At 37.2% G+C, this 25489-nt stretch overlaps 1 protein-coding gene across 3 annotated transcripts in view; it reads left to right on the top strand.

Annotated features, from left to right (window-relative positions):
• PCDH19 (protocadherin 19) overlaps positions 1-25489 on the top strand; it is a 107504-nt gene that overhangs the window by 63973 nt on the left and 18042 nt on the right. For 2 of the 3 annotated variants that reach the window (XM_036271177.1, XM_036271176.1), the window contains one exon: positions 4997-5169. In XM_036271177.1, coding sequence (XP_036127070.1) covers positions 4997-5169 — 173 coding nt within the window. The remainder of the gene's footprint in view (positions 1-4996; positions 5170-25489) is intronic. The other variant, XM_036271178.1, reaches the window with a different exon arrangement.

Raw genomic sequence — 25489 nt, 5'->3', positions numbered from 1 at the left:
GTGTGGAAATGTCAAAAGAGAGTGGTGATTAACACCAGGTAATAAAACCCTGCAAACCATGTTCAAATAGCTCACAGCGATGTTTGTAAGGGTTTTGCCAAATGTGGTTTCTTGAGGATCCATTTACATGCATGGGAAAAGCTCCTGCCCAGGAAATCGTGAATTAGATGATCAATTTTAATTTTACAATCAAGTCCCTGTTTCTTTGAATGCCAATCCAATTTCAGGCCAACTTTGAGAACTTTCTTTCCTATCCATTCTCTCTTCCTCTATTCACTTGCTACTCATCCAAGGATCCTTCTTGGACTCATCTTTTGGCATTCTCCAGCAGTTGTTAAATGTCTTGGCCAAACTGCTTACACACAGGCTTCTTTTTCTGTCTTGCATCTACCTCAGGTAAACCAACAGAAAGCCAGAGGGCAAGGAGTGTTCTAGCACAAATCAAGGTTGAGGAGACTGAAGAATAAATACAGAAGGGAAAAAGAAGATATATGGCACATTCCCTATAATGCTATGCACTGAGGAATCTAGCTTTGTATTTTTGTATTTCCCCCCTAGAACATTGCCTGCAAACAGCAGGTGTACCCAAGGCTTATATTGGAATCCCTGATTAACAAGCCAAGACAGTTTGGGATTTTTTTTTTTCTGGATGGACTCCCTTCCTGCTGTTTGTTTTCTTGCTATCTTCTCAGAGCAAGGAAAGCCAACAGTGGTACTTTGCTCCTGCTGCACCACTCTTTCTTCATGCCTGGTTTCAGTGCTGCTCTCTGATATGCACTCCTGCAGTGCTTTTGGAGCAATATCAAGCAGCACATGGGGCTGTAGCTCAAAGAACGTAACACAGAAAGTGAACAAGGTACTGAAGCAGTGTGGAAAGGAAAATAAGCAGTGGCCTGTAAACCATGCATTAGTGCTTTCCTTTTCCACCCAAGTTGTCCTAGGATTTTGCAGCACCTGGTATGGTGCCTTGTCTACTAATAGTGTTGGTACATGTTCATTGAATGAGTGGATGAAAGAAGTTGAAGAAAACATCGGCATTTTTCCATTGAAAACTAGCACTGATATTTCCTTTAAGCCAGCAGTTTCTGACCCTTAATGGGCATTAGAATAACTTAGGAAGCTTGTTAAATGCACAGTCTGTAGCTACATCCCTAGAGGATCTCCAGTTTTTACAGGTTCCCCAAATTATTGTGATACAGGTGGTCCAGGAACCACTCTGGGATCTTCCCAATATTTCTTAAATATAGTTACAATACTATTTTTGATTTTCGCTCCCTTCTAATTTTTACTTTCAGATGGCATTCCCTGGGTATGTGCTATCACGTACTAGGAAGATGTGACCTGTTTCCTTTAAGATTATTCTGTCTTTTGGAAATATTTTAAATATTTTAAAGGTAAAATGCAGGTCAAATTTGAATAATATTTATTCATCAAACATGTTCTGAGTAACTATTATATGTAGAGTCTTGTTTTAGGTATTTTCAAACAAATTTGTCCCTCTGTTGACTACCAGAGCAGTAATAGAAACATTTGCATTTACAATACCACTGCAAACAGATACCCCTAATTTATTGTCCCACAAAAGTTGGTTTATAAGTCTTTAGTCTCCCAAGAGGGACACAGGTAATAAAACAAGTGAAATCAGCATTTTAAAAGGCCTGGCATAAATTGTTATTTGTTTTGGGCGAGTAGTCATTTACCAGGCTGTTATATAATTTGCAGCAACTTGCTCATTTGGTCTGAAAGTGCCTTATACAAATCCATTCATTAAGCCACTAAATATCCTTATCAGAGTAAGTGGTATTTAGTTTGTCAGATGGACAAACTGGTCTTTAAGAGTTAATTATTATAAGATTTGGGGGAGAGGGAGATACCCTTTTTCTTTTTCTTTTAAGAATACATGACTTCTCATGTTCACAATACTAGTTCTTAGTAGCCAATCCTTCACTATTTTATTATTTCTCTCCTTTCTACCTAAAAGTCAAAAGCCCCGAGATGGTTTATAATATTCAGATGCATATAAAATAGATTAATCAAATTATAAAAAGGCAGAGCCAAAACCGATTAGAAGAAGCTACATTCCTGGCATCCAACTCACTGCAATTAAACATTATATTTACCTTGAAGCTTTAGGGAAGGCAAGACAAAATGGTAAGTGTACCAGGGAATATAGTCTCATTTTTCAATAAACAAATGATACACACTTGACAGGATACTTTTTTTTCTGTTCCCGAATTTTAGGAAAAATGAACATAGTGGACAAGGTCTGACTATAGTTTGTGGAACATATAGAAACATTCTTTAAAAATACATTTTCTACATCAAGCCTATAACAATCCTTTGTACATACTATTTAATTGTAACTCAATAAAACATTGCTATATGGAGTAATGGTCATATTAAACAATAATCATTTATTGAGCATTTGTATATACCTGCTACTTTATGAACAGTATCTAATCGAGTTCTCAAAATGGCCTTGTGAAGGACGTTATAGCAGATGCATTTTACAGACAAGGAAACTTAGGCTTAAAGAGATTAAATATCAAGTCTAGGGTCCCATTGATGAAATTGCAGACTATGGATTAGTACTTGTTTTAATGACTGCAAGTTGTGTTCTTTTCACTATAGTCTGGAAATCTAACATGTCACGGGAACAGAGTTTAAAGAACCTAGAGCAGTTGTTCTGAACTGGGGGTCATTTGGCATTATCTGGAGACATTTTGGTTGTAGCTTCTGTGAGGGGCACTACTGGTATCTAGTGGGTAGAGGCCAATGGTGCTGCTAAACATCCTACAATGCACAGGACAGCCCACCACACAACCAAGAACTTTGCAGTCTAAAATGTCAGTAGTGCCAAGGTTGAGAAACTCTGCTCTAAATGATGATTAATTGCATTATCCTTAGACTATATCTCTCATCATCATATATCTTGAGCAAGTTTTCGCAACTGCTGAAATAGAGTCAATTCAGGGCTGAAATCTCTGGCTTAAAGTAACACTTTTGTGTTGTTGATTAAAGAAGGTTTCATATGCTTCAGATATCATTGATGCAGATAAAAAAATTAATGTGTTTAAAAAAATGTAGAAGCTAGTTATATCATCCAGGCAGGCCATTTCCTTTTTTCTAGTGTGTGAAAGTGCATGTGGGCAGGACCAATTTTTTTTTTTCTTAAAAAATGAACTTTAAATCTGTTCAAGCTGTGGGATTAGTATTTATAGGAAGCCTCAAAATCTATGCCATAAAGCTAAAAATTGTGGCCAACTTTAAAGCATGTGTTTCCAATTAGTCTTCTTGACCATAAAAGAGTTATAGAATGATTTTTTTTTTAATAGAACTGCATCCTGTTGTGTCCACAAGGCTGAATAGCTGCATGACATAATATGGAGGAGCTGAGTGAGTTGCCTTATTGAGTGATTTTAGTTTTAATACAGTTGATGATCAGTTATCCTTTCTGAAAATAATTAGCAAACAGTTCAATGTTTTACTTTTTTACTCTTCATTTTTCTTATGATTATGGTTTTCCAGTTAAACTGCCCTTTTGATCTTTTCCTTTTCATATTCAGGACAGCAAGCATTTTACATCTAGGTTGGTCATGTGTTAAAAATCTGCTGTGACTTCTTTTGACCAAATGTGGAGAATGATGATGTATCCGTTGGCATAGCTCTTCATCATATGTATTGAATGTTCCTATCAAAGCCTCAGAGAGCTAGGCTTATGGAGGTTCAAGGTTGAGCAGACCAAGTGAGTTTGCAGTGTCATCTCCACAGGGCTTCCTTTCAGAGGTATAGTAGGTCTGTTGGGACTTGTCCTAATTCACAAGCGTGCCACCTTCCCTTGTTGAAACAACAACACATTTTCTTGAGTATGCCTTTGCTGCTTTCTTACTGGCTAGGGAATGGAGTCACCATTCACTAGGTATTTTAGATGCATAATATATGGTCCATGGTGCAGCACAGCTGCAGATTTGTCAGGACATGCAAAGTACTAGAAATAGCAGGTGGGGCCTCTATGGGTATACTTTATGTGTTATTGTCTAGTTCATGAGAAATGGTGTGAGCTTTCTGGATAGTATGCTTAGTGCATTGTGTGGTAGATTGATTGAACAATTGCAATAAAAATTTACCCACAAACTTTTGAACTGAAGGTTTCCAGGTTCTACATCCACAGTTTTGTTGGAGTCCACTTTCTGGTTCATCCTATTGTCTTACTTTCCATGCTCCAAGGCTCTTCTCACTACTGCCTCTCCTCTTTTTCTTTGAATCTGTCCCTCTGTCTTTCTCAGTTAAAACTGACATGAACTCGCTGATCCTGACAATCCTTTCTATTTTAATTGCTTTACCTCAATTACTGACACTTTCATTTTTACAGTTGATTAGGAGACATCTTTGGAGAGGCAGTATATGTGGTAGTTAAAGGGTCCAGGCTCTGGAACTGGACTGTCTGGTTTTGACTGTAGAACTGCTATATTTTTACAGACTGTGTGACCTTGCACAGGTTATTTAACTTCCATGTGCCTTTGTGTTTTTTTCTATCTGTAAATGGGAATATCTACTAACATATTTTCTCTTATGTTTCTATTAATATGTCTTTCATGTCAAGCACTTAGAACAGTGTCTCATGCATGGTAATTCCCCAGTAAACACTAGCTATTATTATTTTACTTTGATTATATAACAAAAGAAAGAACACCTTCTGAAATGATTATATTTTTTGCAGGTGGTTGTGTTAGATTTGCAGCTTCTTCTGCCTTGCCTATAGTAATGCATTGAAGATATGTGAATGGAAGTATTAGCTGCATCAGCATCCAAGAGTGGGAATCTCCCTGCAATCTTAAGTTCCATTATCTTTAACCTGAAATTTCTCTTTCTCCTACCCTGTTGAGCAATCCAGTCACTGTTGGTCTCACCACAGAGCTGACATCATCTTAACTCTGAAAGATTTTAAAAATCATGTCTCTCACAGTTGTAAATGATCATTCTTTCTTTAACCCAGCAGCTCCACCTTCAAGGACCTAGAGGGCAACAGCCTGAAGGATAGTGGACATGAAGAGAGTGACCAGACTGACAGTGAGCATGATGTCCAGCGGAGCCTGTATTGTGATACTGCTGTCAACGATGTGCTGAACACCAGTGTGACCTCCATGGGATCCCAGATGCCTGACCATGGTAAGGGCTGGTTGGATGTAAGTTGCAACCATAGATACCAAAGAAACCAGAATGCTTGTAGGCACACTCTACTACTTTATTATATTGAGTGTGTTGTCAAGGTATGCACTGTGCTCATGCCTCAGAAGCTTCTAGGGGTTTTGAAATGTCCTGATATCTGACCTGATCCCTCTTTACCCTCCCTGGATGGATCTCCTGGGATTGTATAATATTCAGGCATTTAAAAAGCTGGAAAAATTATATATATATATATAATTTCTCTTCAATTAATAACTGTACTTAGCACATGGGAAATGAGCATATGCCTTCTCACCAGGACTGTTTCCCTTTTTGGGAATTCATCTGAACAATAAAGTTGCGTAGACACAGCACTAATGAGACCAAAGGGGTGGATTTTATTTCCATGTCAGGCTGGTTAACTTTACCCAAAGAGAGACTCTGTTCTTTGAACATCAATTTATCAATTTTATACTCTACTGAGGAGGGAAAGTACTACACTTCTTTTATGTTTATGGGACTGCTTTGCCAAATCTCTTTGGTTACCACAAAGATCTATGCTCTTGGTCATAGGAGATACCATGGTAGGAAAACATGGCTGATTTAATATAGTAGTTGGTATATGTAAAGAACACTTCAAATTACATGTCAGAAGTAGCATTCTCATGCATGAAAAAGAGTGTATTTTTGTGAATTCAACCACATATGCTTTAGCAAGAATAGCTATTTAAAATTGTGTTAAGCCCGGACAGTGGGCTCAGTGGATTGAGCATCATTCCATCCCATGGACTAATAGGTCCCAGTTCAATTCCCAGTCAGAGCACATGCCCAAGTTGCGGGCTTCATCCCCAGCAGGGGGTATGCAGGAGGCAGCCAATATATGTTGATGTCTCTCTTACAGATGTTTCTATCTCTTTCTCCCTCTCCCTTCTTCTCTCTCTAAAAAACTCAATAAAAATAAATTTTAAAAAATAAAATTGTGTTAGGCATAAACCAGGGTGCAAAACATTAGTAGAATTCAGCTAAGCTAGAATGTTCAGATGGACTTGGGCACAAATGTCATTTTAAATATTTTACTGATGCAAACATGCTAGGCGAACAGCCTGTCCTTTTCAATTAAGAACTATGAATTCAGCTTGGTGTTAGGCTTAGTGAAGCTTCAGGATGCTTGGCTATGTCTTGAGAGAATCTAGATGCAAGCTCAGCTGGAAGCCCCACTGCTAAGAGACTTAAAGATGAGAAAACAAAATATGGTGATTATATGCTGGTTTTCAGCTGTTTCATTTCACTGTAAACATCATTAAATGCTTTTGTTTGTATCTTGTAAATGAATCCAAAGGAAAAAAAAAGTGTACGATCCACAAAACAAAATGTTTTCCATGGAAAAAAATTAGTCACTGTAGATTCTATTAAATTGTCTATTTCATTCCTCCCCAGTAGATTCAAGTGCCAAGGTCTATAATATAGAGAGGTCAGTACTGATTGTGCACTGCTGCCTTCCCTAATTGGTGAGTGGTGACATCCTCAGAGATAATATACTTTCTGGGCAACCTAACTAAGTCTAAAACTAAAAAAATAATAAAATAAACATTTACATAACTGAAAAATAGACTTTAATTCTCAGCAGATTAACAGTGTGTCACAGGATACAGACTGGTATGTATCATTTACTAATCTTGTATTTCAAAGAAATGCTATTTTATTTATATCAAAGGGTTTTAGGTAGATGTTCTCTAAAATGAAATAACTTTAAGAAAGGAAATATTCATAATTGATTCTCACTTTATGCCTGGCTAGAACATCTGTTTTAATGTCTTGTCACATTTTTCTAGGAAAACAACATCAGTGGACTACAGCTAGTTTTTTTAATTTTCTCTGAGGGAGTGTTCCTTGCAAATGGAATATAATATATATAGCCTAGATTATATAATAATGAGAGTATTCTAAAGTAAATGGGTAGCATTATCTCAAGACTCTTCTACATAAAAGATGTTGATTATATACACAAACATTTTTTACTATTCCATTTTGGCAACACTTTCACAATTTGTTTCTTAATATTTGATTTTCATGTATGTATCTTAATTGTTTCCATTATTTCAGCAGTGGCTAAACCTTGAACCAACCCTTGGGTTTGTTCTTTTTAATCTGGTTCAATCATTAAAGTTCAGGTACAAAGGCAATTCAGGTCTTCCTTATATCTCAAGCTCTTCCTTAAGATATCCAAGTACTTCTGAGCTTTTCATAATGATCCTTAATTATATTCTCAAATTAACTCTAGGCTGGCTACCCACACTGTGTTACCAGTTTGCTTAGGTTGATTATTACTATCTCAAACAATAGCAACAATCGACATTTTATAACATTTTACTATCTCAAACCTGGTTTCACATAATAAATGTTTTTCCTTTTATTCTAAGGCACAGTGGTTGAAAAGCAAACACCGAGTTAATTTACCATGTATGCCTGATTTTGTAACCATTCAAACTAGGATAGTTTTAGTTAGTCAATCCAGGGCAATATGGTATCGTTGTTTATGAGGACTACCAATTTAGAAATTTAAGGAGAAACAAAATGGAATCTCCTCTGAACTCAGATTGGCACTGAAAGTCTCAAAGATTCCTAGAAGAAGAAAAAAATAGTCCCAGGTCTTTTTGGTTCATTGATACTGTGATGGACATCTCAACCTCAAGTGCTCTGAAATCCTGGGGGTTCTAGAGCTGAACTATTCTTGAAGTTTGAGTGGGTGTCTCTGGAGAAGAGTAAGGGTTACAATAACCTTGTCAGACTAACTCTGATCCTGATGATATTTCTTCTGGTTATGTCAGAACCATTCCAAAAGTGGGCCAAAAATACTCAATGGAGTGTACCTTACACCTTTGTTTTAGGTAGTTTGACTCACCTTGTGTTTCATGTCTATAGCTCTCTCTGTGATATTTCTATTTTGGACATTAATACAGCAGCTTTCTTAGCACCTATGTACACACATGACTGATGGGGAATCTTAGAATTTAAAAAATAAAGATAATTTTATGCATCTTGAGTGTGAACAGTTGTTCAATGAGCTAATAATTGTGTTGCTAGTGTTTGAGAAAAAGGTACAAACAATATTTGTTCTAGTTTTCCGAGACACCTGAGCCCTGTGCTTCTTTACACTGCCCAAGTTTCATTGGGCTTTGTTCTTAAAACTTTACTATAGCAGAATAATTCTCAGCGTGAATGTCAAAGGTGCTTTGTGACTCTCAGAGTAAAGGCTTAAATCCCGTAATTTTCAGCAACTCTTTCTTGAGAACACATTTCTAAGGATGGGAACCCAGTATTTCTATATTCAACCAAGAAAGGAAAATGTCTGGAAGTCCTTTGCACTCAAAGGGCAAAAGTTAGGGGTTTAGCCTCCTGTATGCCCCCTACTGGGGATTTGGCCCACAACATGGGCATGTGCTCTGACTGGGAATCAAACCAGCAACATTGGTGCATGGGTTGATGCTCAACCACTGAGCAACACTGGCCGGGCAGCATATGATACTTTTTAATGCTATGTCTCTGTAGTTCTCAGAGTGCCTTGAGAACAAGTGTTGTCTCTCAGCAGATTTTACCACCAGATTTGGTTTCAAGGTGATTTTATGCTGAGTTTGGGAGTCACTTTCAAATACTGTAACCAATGCCTTCCTTCCCAGATTGCAAGTTATTTGGTAAAATTACCACCTTCTGGCAGGGACAAGAATTTTGTCTCATGTCATTTCTGTATTCTCTAAGGAAAGTAACTGACAAGTAGGGTGGGAAGAAGTGACAGAGGATCACTGGGCTTGAATATCTTCCTATCAGGGTTATTTCTGGGTTGAGTAGTGCTGGGGTTAATAGGCTTCTGTCTCCTCCTTGCTTCTTTGCATGACTATTTGTGATGACATGTGTAATCCTGTTATGCTTACTTAAATATATAGTCCTGATATAAAATTGGGTTTATGGAGCTCGTGTCCTGGCACTTGTACATACTAGTCCCAAGCCCAACTAATTTGCTTCAGATCACACTCAATCCCTCTTAATTTATGATTTGAATTATTGATTATAAATTCATAAGCTGAAAAGATGGTTCTAATTGCACTAATATGCACCTAATTAGGAGTTCACTACAACGCTGAATTGGTTTTCCTCCCATGCTAATTGATACCTAATGGAAGCAACATAGAGAAACTTGCAATAACATTTATCTGCTTTTTACATCCAAATGCAATATAATGATTGATTTATTTCTAGAAGTGTAGGTTCTTCTGCATTTTACTAACTTGTTTATTTGCTAGTTTCACCACATGAATATCATTTAACATGATTGTTGTGTAAAACATGGATTTGAAGAACTTTATCTGTGCCTAATGTAACTGCTATTACAAATTAGCCATGAAAACATTCTGTAGGCTGCATACTATGAGTATTCTAGTTTCAACCACAGGTGTATTAAGATATTTACACTTTAAACACTGGACCAACAATGTGTGATTTCATTTTCTCTAGCCTTTAATGAAATTATAATTCAGTGACTAAACATCCCTTCTTTATGCTTTTACCTATTCCCCTGGCTCACCTCTCACCTCACTAAATTTCCAAACACTCATTTCAACTAGTCTCTTGGCAAAATATGGAGTCCTCAATGGAGAAGATTTTATGACATTGCAAAGCAGTGTGCTACTGGGTTCCAGAAATGGTAGCATGGATCAGATGTTAATAGAGTAATTGAAAATTTCATTTTATCAGAATAGCATTTGCTGTCAAATGTTTTATCTTTACTTCAACAAAGAGGTTGACTAAATACTCCTGGACCTGAATTCGCATCTTAGAGGCTAGATAAACTGTTTTGCAATTCATGTGGCTATTTTACCCTTGGTTTTTCTCATATAGAATCTTTTTTTTTTCTTTTTATCCTCACCCAAGGACATTTTTCCATTTTTCATTCAGGTAGAGTGGGAGGGAGAGAGAGGAACAGATAGAGAAAGAGAAACATCGATGTGAAAAGAACACACCGAGTGGCTGCCACCCGCACGACCCACCAGGGCCGGGGACAAACTGCAACTGAGGTACGTGCCCTTAGCGGGAACCGAACCCGGATCTCTCAGGACCGCAGGCTGACGCTCTAACCTCTGAGCCAAACAGGCCAGGGCTCATATAGAATATTTAGAAATATCTTCAGCATCTTGCAAATATACCAAGTAAAATGCTTAATTATTTGAAGACAGGAGTATATATGTATATGGTGTATCTAATTGTATGACTTTCAGCTTTTATTTTATTTTTTTTATCTTGCCTCAGGTATTCAATATTCTAATACCAGGCAGGGATAATCCATGCCAGATATATATCATTCATTTAATCAACAATATTTTTAATGCTCTCTATGTGTCTAGCTCTAGGAATTGAATGTGCCAATTACTGCTGTTATTGATTGATTGTGAATATTATCATCTTTTTAGCTTTGCTTATCTGGGATTTACTCAGGTGACCAAGGTCAGCTCAATGATGAAATAAATGATTCTTTCTGATTTTAATTATCATTATAAAAATAGAGCTCAAGCTATTAAAAACCCAATTTATATTGTGCCAATAAAGCAAAGGAAATAACAAAAGAAGACTGTTACAATCAAGATCTTATTTTTATTAAGAGTATTATGGAAGATTCTTCCTTGATGTTCTAATTTGAGTAATGTCACAATGGTAAACATTTATGTTCTTTTTAAAGCAATGTGCTCTGAGGTTGAAATTCCCACTCACTTTTAGTTAACATCACCATAACGTGGTAGGTTTAATCTTTGACATGCCCAGTTACCTTGTTGGTTTACAGGCACTCAGTGGTACTCAATGCACAATCTCACTTTTCCTCTGATATCTAGGAATTTTATCCATTCTTAGTTTCAGCATTGGCTGGGTAGGTAGGAAGAAAGACCACAGGTAGATACTTTTTTTTTTTTATTTCAGCTTCATTGCTGAACCAGATAACTTGACTCCTTCCAAAGCATTGTTTACATTATATTGGCAAGACAGCCACTGGAATAAAAAGTCATCCTTAACTAATGGCAGCATACATGCTATTAGCAGTTGTTTGCTAGCATTATTTTGGTATGGACCCTTTGGCCAGAGAAATTTTGTTAGGACAGCTCTGTTTATCTTCTCTGAAGTAGAAATACTATTCCTCTTTTTGAAGTTAAACTGTTTCTCCTGATCCAATTGGAACTTTTAGTTGTCTCATATTCAATGTCTATTTTTTGTGTTTTTTTTTTAATTTATTACTATTAATAGTTACCTGTGCTCAGAGATTGATTATTCATCAAGATAATAAATGCCAGAGGCTTTCTTGACTAGTTGACACTAAGACTTTCTATATTGCAAAGCACTTGGAAAGCACTGGAGGGTATATAAAGGGAGCACACTGAACAATTAAGAATTTCATTCTCTAGGAGTTTATGGCCCAATAGCATAAATGGTCCAGTATGGAATAGACTGCATATGATCAGTGAAGAAATTAATTAAGATTATTAATCTTGAAAGGAAAATGAATTTCAAAGGATACTTTGGTAATGTGATCCCTTCAGAGGAGTAGTGGAACCCAGGCCCCAATGTAGTATGCTAGATAAAATTATGCTCTATTTGAGTGATTTGCTAGGTGAGAGTTTTCCAATTGCTTCATGATAAAGTAGGCTCTCCAAGTTGTGATAAGCAGGGACACTGCCAATAGGATATCAAAAGAGAAACAAATCAAGTTGTTTTATAGAGCTAGATCATATGGATTGTTTTGTATACTGAAAAAGTCAATCGAACTATTGAGATCATTATAGTTCTTTGAGTCTTTCAATCTGTTTAACATTATTTCTGACCTAATCATAAGATGGTTAGGAGCCATAAATAAACTCCATCAAGATGGGAAAACATAAATCTAAACTTTCCATTTAAATATTTATGAAGTATTTTTTTCCCTGTTCATTTTCCCTTTAACTTGTTTATTATGAAATAAATATGGGGAATTAAGTCCAGTCATAATTTAAAGAGCAATTTAAAGAATATTAAAATCTTGTGTTATTTCTTTATCGTTTGGGTAAAATACTGGTAAGATGGCTTTCCTCTCTTATCATAGATGCTTTTTGTCATCCAGGGTTAGGTGTTTGCCCCAAGTACTTTTGGTCTGTGTCTTCACCAGATGGTTATTGCCTGTTCATTTTGGGCCAATGAAAGCTATTTTGACACATCCACTTTGGAACTATTGGCTTTTTGACATGTAAGTCTTTTCCATTTCTCTTCCTATAAGGCTTTTCCCCATAAAACTGCAGCCAAACCCTGGCTGGTTTGGCTCAGCAGTTAGATTGTTGGCTCACGGACCAGAGAGTCCTGGGTTCAGTTCCCTCTAAGGACATGTACCTAGGTTGCAATTTGTCCCTGGCCCCAGTTGGGGTCGATTGGGTGGCAGCCACTTGATGTGTTTCTCTCACATCAATGTTTTTGTCTCTCTCTCCCTTCCTCCTGCTCTATCTGAAGGTAAATGCAAAACAAAACAAAACAAAACAAAAATTTCAACCCAAACCACCAAGTACCAGACTGGAAAAGGTTTGAGTCATCAGAAAAGTTGCTTTTTAGAGGCTTATACACAGCCCAAGGTGGGTAGACAAAACAAATTATTTTACAACTAGCTAGAATGAAGTCCCATAACCCAATTATTGTGCAATATATAAGGAATACAAAGAAGTTCTCCATGGTTTGAACTAAAAATATTTTCAGTCTCTAGAATTGTTTTGGAGAAAATCCTTTGGGGCTGGACATTTGTGTGCATGTACCAAGTTAGAAAAGTGTTGTGGGATTTTAGGTTTAATGGTGAACACTGGACTTCGCTCCAAAATGTACGGGTGTAAGATCTACTGTGTAGTTGAAGGAATATGTATGTGAGATGGAATGTAGCAGATGTGACTTGAAAGTCACAGAATCCAGAAGGGACCAAAGGAGCTTATCAGAAAATGAACTCTTTGTAGCTGAATTCATTTAAAGTTTTGTATCACTGAGGTGGCCTCATGGGAAATAATACTTCTGATTCATTATTCACAGCAGTATAGACAACAATCTTTCAAACTGATAAATCTGAAACAATAGATGACACCATCTTATAGTTAGTTCTTTGTAACCTTAGTAATACCTATTTTAATGGCAAACAAGACTCTTTAGTTTCCTGTCTTAGTTTAACAGGAAGATTTTCGATTTGGCAGAAGTTAGAACTTTAAAACACTCCAGTTATTTAAGCCTTAGGTTGTTTCTTTTTTTTTTTTTTTTTTTTTGAGTTTTTTTTTTTTTTTTTATTTATTAATTTTTGTTACAAATGATTCTCCTTTTTTCCCCCAGTGGTTCCCCCCTCCCCCTTCCCTCCCCGCCCCTTCCCCCGATTGTTGTCCATGTCCACTGTTCATGCCTATATGCATATAAATTCTGTTGTTCATCCCTCTCTCAGCTCCCCACTCCTTAGGGGATTGTCCTCAAACTGTTATGTTCATTATATTCCAGAAATCAGTGAGATCATATGAAATTTGTCTTTCTCTGCTTGGCTTGTTTCACTCAGGATAGAGAACCCAGAAATGGACCCTAGGCAATATGCTCAATTAATATTTGACAAAGGTGGCAAGAGCATACAGTGGAGTAAGGACAGCCTCTTTAATAAATGGTGCTGGGAAAATTGGACAGCTACTTGCCGAAAAATGAAACTAGACCATCAACTTACACCCTACACCAAAATAAACTCAAAATGGATAAAAGACTTAAATGTAACCCATGAATCCATAAAAATCCTAGAGGAGACTGTGGGCAACAAAATCTCAGACATCATACGCAGCAGAATTTTTACTGACGCATCACCTAAGGCAATAGAAACAAAGGAGAAAATGAACACATGGGACTACATCAAACTCAAAAGCTTCTGCACAGCGAAAGATACAATCATCAAAACGGAAAGGCTACCCACTGTATGGGAGAGCATAATTGCCAATGATATATCAGATAAGGGGTTAATTTCCAATACATATAGAGTGCTCACACAACTCCACAAAAGGAAGACAAAGAATCCAATTAAAAAATGGGCAGAGGAACTAAATAGACACCTCTCCAAACAGGACATACAAATGGCTAAGAGACATATGAAGAAATGTTCATCATCACTAATCATCAGAGAGGTTGTTTCTAATTCATGGTCTAGTACCTAGACTCCAGTCATGCAGGAGTGCAACTGTAATCTGCTTTAATATAAACATAACTTACTATGTTTCTTTCATTTTATATGGATATCTATAAATAAACACTGCTGTAATCACCCGTAGAAACTTGGTAACCTTAGTTAATTGCAGCAAGGCAGCTCCCCAGTCATGAATTTGCAAACCCAAATCTAGTGCCAGAGATACACTTTACAATTTCTGTGTGGCCACTTTCTCCACCTCTAAGCTCATATAGTCTCTCATTTCTATCCTTAGCTTGGATAGAAACAGATATTTGACCACTTGCTGCCTTCCTTCCTCTTTCATCCTGTATGAAATTTCCAACCTTCATGAACAATAGAATATTTTCCTTTTAATACATGGAAAAGAGGGAGGAGAGGAACGTTATAGGTACCAAGATATTTAGACTGGTCAAACTGTTCTAAGGCATCACCACCTTCTGTTCTTAATCATTAATGAGGCTGTCAGTTGCTCTAATCTGCGAGGTGAACCAAAAGAATGTTTTGATTTTAATTTAATTTAAAAACCAGCTTATTGAAAAAAAGTGCCTCTAGCTTGTAAGAGTCATACTGTTGATAAACCAAAGCAAGTCAGTTACAGAAGCTGAACCATCATTCATATGCAAACAGGAACTATTTTAAACTTGGGGAATTATTATTATTATCATCAGTATCTAGAAAATTTAATCCTTTTAATTAAAGGAACCACTTTATTCCAGAAATATGCTTCATATAAATACCTATTCCATTTTTTTTCTGGAATAAAAACCTGCCCTGGCCAGTTTTGCTCAGTGGTTAGAGCGTCGGCCTGCGGTCCGGAGAGACCCGGGTTTGGTTTCCGCTAAGGGCACATACTTCGGTTGCAGTTTGTCCCCGGCCCTGGTTGGTCATGCGGGTGGCAGCCACTTGATGTGTCCCTTCACGTCGATGTTTCTCTCTCCCTCTCCCTTCTTCTCTCTCCCTCCCACTCTAACTGTACAAAAAATGGAAAAATATCCTTGGGTGAGGATTAAAAAAAAAAACTTATATACCAAGGGTTTAAGGACACAAATGATGGCAAAGTCCAGAGTGAATCACAAAGTGCAAATTCTTTTGCTTGACCCACTGCCCATCAAACTGTGCATCTTAGAAGTTTAGTGATTATCTGTGAGTACCCTATTAAGTTTGGATTTTTTTACACTGTATGATTTTGCTTAGTAGCAAAATGAGAATTCAGAAATGTAGTGTTTATTTACAAAGTGGATTTTAAAGACCTGGAGCCAGACCTTTGTGCCAACCGTCAACTTAGAAGCTTTCATTATGCTTCTTGGAGCTTCACCAAACACTTTCAGATTTATAATTGATGTCTACTGCAGTTGAAGGCAAAGAAAACCTTCCTTCTTTAACTGTGTAAAACATTATCTTAAGGTTGTACCCTAGTTAGCTGTAAGGTAGCTGTATTGAATCACACTAGCTTGCTAACACAGCAACTGAGCACTCCTGAATTCAGCTTCTAATCAATCTATGTAACTAATGAGTCCACAAACAGACTGAGCTGTTGGAGCTGGCACCAGGAAACCACCATTCCAAACTAACCATCTCTTATTAACCTTTTGGTGTTTCCTTTGCAACGCTAATTAGAGACCCATAAAACTATCTGCTTGGATCTTTGGTTTAAAACACAATTTTCAAAGAAACACAATTCACTTTAAAGCTTCTATTAGTGTGATGTTTCCCCTCATGAAGGAAAATTACTGACTTGCTATTTAAGTAAAGTTTGTGTGATTAATCTGTAATGTTCCAGTAATTAAAATGCCAGAAAAAGTTGATTCTGTCATTGGTTTAATTTACAATGTTCCCCAGATTCCGGTGGTACTGAAGTAGGCAGCAGATGTTTCTACCAACATTATATGTTGATAGTCTGAAGGTAACCATTACCAGGCTGAAGCCCAGTCTGCCAGAATACCTTTCTACCTTTTGCTTTGGACTGAATTCCTCTTCATTGCCAGAGGTGTATTTTGCTTCCCCTTTTGCAGGATGATGAGCCAAGGAATGAGCATTGTAGTGTTGTGATAAGGGAAGTCTTCTATATTAAAGACCTGTTGAGCTCAAAATGAGAGGTTACCAAATGGGCCCACCCAACATTCAAACTATTACATTTGCATGATGAAGATGATGGAGCAGCATTCCTTGGTGCTGCGGTTCCCCATCCTACTCTCTTTTTGATAGTTTCCACACCTAGAAGTAAGTGTGTCACTGAGCAAAGAGCATTTTGAGATAAGTGTTCAGGGCATGTTGGACCCGTGTCTTCATCTGTGCTTTTTCTTATCCATCTACAGAACCTTTAAATACCTCATGTCTCTCTCATTTGTCCTAAATATAAATTACCTAAAATAAATGACTTACATGATCTTAGGGGGAAAAAACCTTTAGATGAGGAATTGGCTGCCTATTAAACAAGTGTGCTTTGCAAAGTTAGGCATTGTTTTGTTTGATTTAGAAAAGTGGTACTTCTTCCAGAAACCTAATATTAATCATATAGGATCCTTCAGAGATTAAAACACCCTATGCCAGAAACATAGGCAAAGGACCCAGTATTCTACTTGCAGCATTACTGAGAGCCCCTTTCTTAAATTTTCACTGTCATCAATATAGAATGTTTAAAATCTTGAAAAGTTCTGAAATCATCGCAATAGGGAGTGCATATTATATTATTTATGCCTTGCAGCAACCTTGAGAGGGAGCCAAGCATAGAATTTCAAAATGTTAACAGAGGAGTGACAGCCATTTAAACTGAGACTCAAAGTCAAAATCTTAGCTGATTGAGAAAGGTAGAGAAAATTAGAATGAGGAGTTAAGAGAGAAATGAAAGAAGTTATAAATATCTATAGTTGAAGCTAGGGTTGGCAGGGATATGAGAGGCATAATCCAGACTTCCTTTACTATGTACTATCTATCTAATCCTCATAGGTCAACTGAGAATTTTTATTACTATTAGTTTTCCAGACAGGCAGTGTCCCATCAATTCAGTTTTCAACTAATATGAGCAAGTCCTATTGAGTCAGTATAACTGCTTCTATCCTACTCTGTTCTTCTCAAGACTGACAGCATTAGTTAGCCTGTAAATCCAAAGGCAAGAATAGCATTATAGTGATTGAAGAGTACAGATTTTGGAATAAGACAAATCTAAGTACCATGCTAATCTTTGCCACTTCATAGTTATTGCCCTTAGTCAAATTAGTTATTTTTTTGAACCCTTAATATTCATATCTGCCAAATGGGAGTAAAAACAAAAATTACTTATCAGGGTGGTTGTGAAGTGATCCAGTTAAAGTACTTCCTGCCACATAATAAGTGCTAAAAAAAGAGGAAGTGCTGTTATTATTACAGAGATTCAGTCCATGGAACACTCACTTTGCATGCTTTCGGGAACATTACTCTACTGTTAAAAGCTCTCATCTGCTTGCTGCTGTCTGTGATCCCTTTAAAACAGGTTCAGGCAACCCTGGCCAGTTTGGCTCAGCGGTTGGAACATCAGAGAGTCCCAGGTTTGGTTCCCGCTAGGGGCATGTACCAAAGTAAGTAAATACATAAATAAAACAGGTTCAGGCATTTCTTTCTTTCTTTTTCTTTTTTTTTTTTTTTTAATCCTCATCTGAGGACACTTTTGCATTTATCTTCAGATAGAGTGGGAGGGAGAGAGGGAGGAAGAGAGAGAGAAACATCGATGTGAGAGAGACACATCGACTGGTTGCCACCCACATGACCCCAACGGGTCCGAGGACAAACTACAACTGAGGCACATGCCTTTAGCGGGAGCCGAATTCGGGACTCTGGTCTGCAGGCCCACGCTCTAACTGCTGAACCAAACCGGCCAGGGCAGGTTCAGGCATTTCATTTTATAATTATAGTTCACACTCCAAGCAGACCTTGGGAAGAGCGAATGTTTTTATTTAAATTCACACTAAGTAAATGGCTGCTGTTAGATTGTTTATTAGTTTGGAATTTGGTGGTGGTGGTGGTGGGAAGTCTTCTGGAATATTGAATACTAAAAGTCTCAGAGTGGGGGAGAAGTACAACAAAAGGGAAATAGCATCATGAGTTTGCCCAGAGCTATCAATGTCCAAAGGAACATTGGATAATTATTTGATTTACTCACTGTGAAATGTCTGGATGCTGAGAAGCTGCCTTCACTATCAAATTGTTTTACAGAATTAGCCCAGACTCTGATTTGAGTAATTATGGATATGCACTAAAGGTTCTTATGGAACTTGGAAGAGAAGTCCATGTAGTCTACATTATAAAATGCCTATATTCTTGAGAATCTGTGATGAGACAAGCAAATCTTGAGTTGTTTTCTGGTGGCATTGAGTCTGCTTTGCTTTCCCTATGTAAAAATATGCATGCCCCAATCCCTGGGGTCCCTATCCGTCTTCCCTGCTCTCCCTTCACTGCTTTTAAATGGCTAATGGGTGGCAGATAACATTTTGATTCTCTTTTTTTGTTCCTATTCCATGCCAGACTTTCATTAAAAAATAAATGAGAAGATACATTTTTTATTTCTAGTTTTCTCGTAAAAATGTCACCCGGCATAGAATTCTTTCTATTCTTTTTTCTGCCAATGGGTGAAAATGCTCAGCTTCTACCTGAAAGGTCATATCTTCTTGTCATGTGAATGAGCTCACAGCAGGTCTATGGGGACAGTGTCATCTGAGTAATGATGGGAATTTATGTGCCTTTGGATTTCTGCCTCTTTCTGTAGTGGAAAAAAATGAATTTGTTAATGATAAAAAACAAAAAAACAAAAAACAAAAAAACCTCAACTGAAGCCCCTTATAAAATCCTCCATATATAAATGCCAGGAGATAGCTACTCAGATACACAGTTAATACATGAAATTTCTTCCTCTTCTTCTTTTTTTTTTTTTTAAATTTCTGCCTTGCTTAGAGCTGTTTGTCTTATTTTAATGTAAGTCAGGTGGCTCATCTTCACTGGTCACAGTGTGTTGAATTTAGTGGCCAGGCTGTGGTTTTGTGGCATAAAATGCTTTGGCTTGTAAGTGACCTTATGAAATGTTTGTGCTTGCCAACAAATGGAGATGGAGAGAGGGAATGAGGGCAGGACGGAGGGAAGGAGCATGAGAGAGAGAGAAAGATAGAGAGGGTGATATTGGACACACACAGAGGGAACTGTGTGGAATTAGGGATATGCAAAGAGAACTTACAACCCAGGGACAACCACTGTATTTTTGAAAGAGGCAGATTCTGAAAGAAAAACAAACAAAAAAGCAACTTTTATATTTTGAACAAATGCATCCCATGATCAATGTAACTGGAAGTGCATGATTTTTCACTTCCTAAAAATCTAAATCCATGTGTTATATGTAAAATACTAAACAATGACAATTATAGCCCTAAAATAACTTAATGCCATGTTGCCTGAGGGAAATGGAAATTTGTAGTTTTTACTCTATTATTTATTCATCACAAAGCCCTGGATAAGTCACTAATCTCTCAAAATCTCAATTCATATCTTTATAGATGGTCTGATGAACAATGTTGCAATAATGTTGCTTGGGTCAATAGCTGAAGTAATATTTATATGTGTATAATATCTTTTCAAGTACAATACAATTGTGAATCATATAGCTACTTCTTCCCCTCATGTCATTCTCCTTGGCCTGTTGACCTGAGTGCTTTACTCTTAGCACAATCTGGTTTAACAAGAGAGAAGTGAGTCAGGGACTTTAAGTTCTCATCGTATTCTACAAATTAATATCTGTGTGACAGTATGCAGGTCACTTGTCATGTTCACTCTTTGAGTTTCTCATCTATAGATTGGAGGATGCTAGTAGTACCTTCCTTATAGGGTGATAAGGGTTAAATAAGGTAATGCATACAAAACACTTAGAAAAGTGCCTACTCCATAGTAGACTCTCAAGAATGATAGTGGTAATATAAGGCAGATGAAGTCATTCTTCTTGGTTTACTTTTTCTTTTCTTCACTTCTCAGTATCTCTTTCTCACTATGTAATCTTTGAAAAAATTTAAGCCCTATAAGAAGCCTTTTTTGACTAACACTTAGTTTGTACTGATTTCTCCTTTATTTGGCATTTCCTCAACATCTAGATACATAGTTTATATCACTTTAACTTGTTTTTTTTTTTGCCCATTTTTAATATAAAATGAAGGGGTTGATAATTGTTAGGATGCTTCAATTTATAAATTCTTTTATTCTGCATTTTTGGTTCTGGGCACAACCTTTTCAGATTCCTGAGCACACAGCCATTTGCCAGTAGATTTGTAATGAATGCTATACTCAAGTTAACAGATGGTATGGTGTGTTTGCTTTGAGGGGTAATTGCTCTTTCATCTTAATTTCCTTCCTTTGGCATACCTTTCTTGGAAGCTGCTCAGTGGCAATGTCATGAAACATGGGGTGAAAATCAAACTGAAGTAGTAGGGGTCACTTGTCTATTTAAAAAAAAAAATACAGTTAAAAACCAAAGACCAGTGAAGTTTTACCAAAGAAGTCTTTTTGCCCTAGTATAAGGACCAAATAAATCTTAAGAGTACAATGGCTTTAGATTGTTCATTCCTCTTTTCCTAAACTAGGTGGCTATCTCTAGTTGTTAACTATTTCCATTTGTCTTAAACAAAGTTTAAAACACTTCCTCCTCCCTAGCTAACACTGTCACACCTCTCATAGTTGGTCCATTCTTAAAATCGAACACTCTAAACCAAATCTCATGTCCTTTCATCTATGGAGTCAGTTGTAAACTGCTAAGTTTACTACAGATTTTCTCTTCCTCTTCTTCCTCTCCTCTTCTCTCCACACACTTTTCCCCTTGATGTTTTTTATTTATTAGTTCTTCTTTCCACCCTCTTCATGTTAAGCTCACCCTGATTCTATTCTCTTTCCTTCTAGGGACAATTTCTCATATATATATATATATATATATATATATATATATATATATATACACACACACACACACACACATATACATACACACACACATATTTTTTTTTTCACAAAGAAGTAGAGATATTTTTAATGACATTGAATAAGAATTTTTTGGTTATAGTAGTTTAGTGTTCTCTTATGGAATATTCTAATGGCTTCTTTTCACTTGCAATAGTTGTCTTGTTTACTACTCTTTTTTTCCCTCCCACACAGCTCATAGCACACTACTGTGAATTGACAAGACCCTCATTGAACAAATGTCGATCAGTCAGTTGCTCTTAACATGAACACACAACAGATGCTAACCACCAATGTCTAATCCTCAGGCCAGTTCTTGTCTACCCCATTTTAAAGATGCTGGGGATAAAATGATTTACTCTAAGACAAGGCAAGGGTCAAAGGAGAGTTACCTGGATTTATTATGTGATTCCAGGGCATTGTTCTGGTTTTCTATTTGAAATCTCAAAGGCTATAGTACTGACAGGAAGTTTTCATTTCTGTTACAAAAGGGATACCTCCTCCAGTTTAGAAGCGATGCTGCTTAGGGAAACTGCTATAGAATATAGCAGTGGAGCCAGAAAGATCAGAGAGTCAGAAAGATTACTGTGAGATGGAAGGAAATAACTAGTGTGCCTAACTAGCCCACGGGGCATGTTTGATAGAATCCAGGTGTGTCTACACTGTTGGCATCTGTATAGATACTGGCCTTTCACTTTGTTTCTTACATTTTACTCTTTGAGTTTGTCTGCTGTGTTATCTGTGTCACTGGCAATTCCACTGATCACAACACTTTAATTGAATCACTGCTGAATCTCCTTGAAGTTTCCTTCCCTCTAACCTTGCTGGTTTCTTGCTCATGTTGGGGTTTAAAACATTTTATTAAGAAAAAAAATACCTGGTGAATTTCAAGTTCAAAGTTTCTATTTCCCTCATGATTCCCTCTAGTCTGGACTATTTTAGATGTTTTCATTAAGATAAATGTCAGAATTTCTATCACATGAATCAATTCTTTTTGGCTTATTGGACTGCAAGTTTACTGAGGCCCAGTCTGTTTAGATTGGCTTTTTCTTTGTGGTACTGTATGGGCATTTTGGTGATGGTCATTTCTCAAAGATGATCTAAAAACATTTTCTATATTGTTATCACTTTTCACTTCCCAATCATTATCGAGGTGTTTCCTGTTTTTTCTTTTTTATTATTTTGTTGTATATATAGTGGGGAAAGCGCTGATTTAGGAATCTGGATTCAAGTCCTTGATCTATTGCTAACTCCATTTGTGATCTTAAGCAACTTATTTCCTCTCTTTGGGCTCCAGTTTCCTGATCTGTAAATGAAACATTTGGGCTGGAATGATTTATAGGGGCTCATTATTGCTGACAGTTTATGACTCTTCATTGTTCATTGAAAATGTAAAGATTATTCAGGGAGTGGAAGGCATCTGGGCTGGATTTTATTCTGTATTTCTAAAGAGCAAGGCAGAATGGGAAATTTGACTATTAGTTATGGGGCTTTGGGTTTTAAAAATTCTTCCATCATGAAAATGGAAATTAGGGTAAAACAATGGTGGAGCTAGCTTGTGTTAAATATTCTGAGTTTCTTCCTCCTCTTTGACTTCTGTTTGAATGTATTTAGCTTAACTCTGCTTTCAAGTATATGTATTTTCAAGGAAATGGTTCTCCTTTCCTTTTATACTCAATTCATGTTCTCATCATCCTTCTCTCTTACTGAATCATCCATTTCTGAATAGTTTGCACTTTTCAACCTAATTAGGTCTTTCCCCTAAGTGAAGAACACAGCTGTTTCTTCTTTGATGCTTTGGCAGCTGCCTCTGCCTTTTCCAAAATGGAATGTTTAGCTTTTTTCCTTGAATTTCTTAGCTGGTCATTAGTTCAGGACTAGTAGCCCATCTCCTGGTAATAGAACTCCCAAATCCCATGGCCAGAGTTGTTTCTATTGCCTTCGGTGCCTTTCAATCTTTTGTGGGCTTAATTCATATGAAATGGGGGATTTAGCAATCTTTCAGAGCTCCATTTGCTTCATTATCTCCAGTAATTCCATTGTTTAGCCTTTTGAGGTGCTGATTCATCTACTAGGAGAACCTAGCCCATTGTCCCTGTTATAGTTTGATGAAGAAATAGAGGCTCAGAAGATACTAAATGTACTTTGTCTCCGAATTAAACAGTCCTCATTTGTCTACTTCACAGATTCACCACTTCAGTTTCTAAGAAGCTCTCTTACCAGTTGGTCTCTTTGTTTTATTTTTATGTGTCTGCATTTCAGAAAGCAATTGCTCTTTTTCCCTAGATGCTTTGACTTTATATCTCTTCATCTGATCTTTAACATTTTGGTTACTCACTTCCATTTTTAATTGTTGGGATTTGCACATATCATACCTTACCCATACAGCTCAGATATTAAGTCAGCTTCTTCACTCCACTCCAACACCCCTCTCACAATATGCATCCTGTGATTCAAGCCAAAACCTTTTGTATTATTGGTTTACTACTGTCCTTCCAAATGTGTGTGGTGCAGGCTGTTTTTGTTTTCCTGCCTCAAGTGTCTCATTCAATTTAATTCCTCATACTTAGCATATTAGGCATCTTGTCAATATTTCCTTTCTGAGGTCTATTTTTAAAATTTGAATGCATTCTGCATGTGTGATTTTTTTTTTCTTAAGTGACGAGATCTGCAGCAGAGTCAGAACTGGCTCTATGCCTAGGAGGAAAGAAAGCACAGAGCAAAAGAGCATTGCTCACATTCTCAGGAGTATGCAAGGGCAAGCTCTTGACAAAATTGTGTCTACAGTGCCACTGTATATGTCCGCCTGCACCTTCCTGTCCATTTGGGAGCATAGGCATCCAATAATCCCCTTAAATTTTCTTAATTTCCTTCACCACTAGCCTATCTATTCAGGGTCCTGCATTCCCAGGCTTTCTTTGCTTGTTTCCTGCTTCTCACATATATACTTATCTGTTCCATGTTCCATTTCCTCAAGGTCATAATTATTCTAAGGGGCCTGTTAAAATCAGTGGTTTTCCTTTCGAAGAGCATTTGAAATCTTAACGTGATGATAATACAAATGGATAACTAATGGTGGTCTTTGGGTCACTGAGATAGCCTGATGGGGGTGATGTCCTTAACATGGGTCTTCCCAGCAGCCCTTCCTTCATACCCCACCAGTAGATGGATATAGAGTTTAAGGATAAGGACAGCTAGGACTCCATCTCTTCCAAAGATTTAGAGTTTCCTGATGGATAACAATACCTAACATGTATTGAGTTTTTCCTTTGTGTCAGACACTGTTTAACTTAGTTTATGTGTAGTTCCACGTCTAACCATCCCAACAACTTTATGAGGTCAGTGTTTTTTTTTCTATCTTACAGATAGAAAAAAGGCACAGAGAATAACTGTAACCAACTTTCTTAGGATAGCACTATTAAGTGGTAGAACTGAGACTTGAACCAGGCTGTCTTACTCCAGAGCCCATAGTCCAGAGCCTCTGGGAGAGGGATGATGCCCTTTTCAAATACACACTTCACTGAGAGGAGCTCACTTCAGATGTGCTTCAGGGTAGTAAGCTTCTTTTTGCCAAGAAGTAGATAAAGTCTTGAGTTGTTACAGTAGATCTGACTTATGTATTCCTCATTATTCTGGAGAGAAACTTTCCTGTTTTTGTTTCCCCGCAAGCAAATGTCATGCTGAAGCAGAAAGTTTTGCCTTTGCTATTCATTACCCCCCAAATTAGTAATGTTAAAACTGTTCTTTACCAGACCCTATGGCTTTAGGTCCAGGGATGGTTGCCAAATGCCTAGGGCCATGCTTACACCCTATCTTTTCCCTACTTTTGAAGCTGATGGTGCTGCAGGAGGGTTCTCCTTGGTATTGATGAGCAGAAACATACAAACTCAGGGCAGGGGTTCTGAGAAGGGGATAGCAGACTGTCCTATATTCTCAGTAGCCAAAAGAGCTAGAAACCCTATCTCAATGAGGTAGTAGCAATCTCTTCACTATAATATAACTAGTTTTTCACTGTAGTCATACAATGAATTGTTTTCTGAGATGGATGGTTGTGTTTCCTGTTATTTCTGCTTTTCCTTCTGGACTAATCTTTTATTGGCTGCTGCTTACTTAGTAGCAAACCAAAAGCTTCAC

Source organism: Molossus molossus, unplaced genomic scaffold (genome assembly GCF_014108415.1).
Source record: "Molossus molossus isolate mMolMol1 unplaced genomic scaffold, mMolMol1.p scaffold_m16_p_2, whole genome shotgun sequence".
Lineage (NCBI taxonomy): Eukaryota > Metazoa > Chordata > Mammalia > Chiroptera > Molossidae > Molossus > Molossus molossus.
The sequence above is the reverse complement of the archived record's forward strand: the minus strand, read 5'-3'. Positions and strand labels throughout refer to the sequence as shown.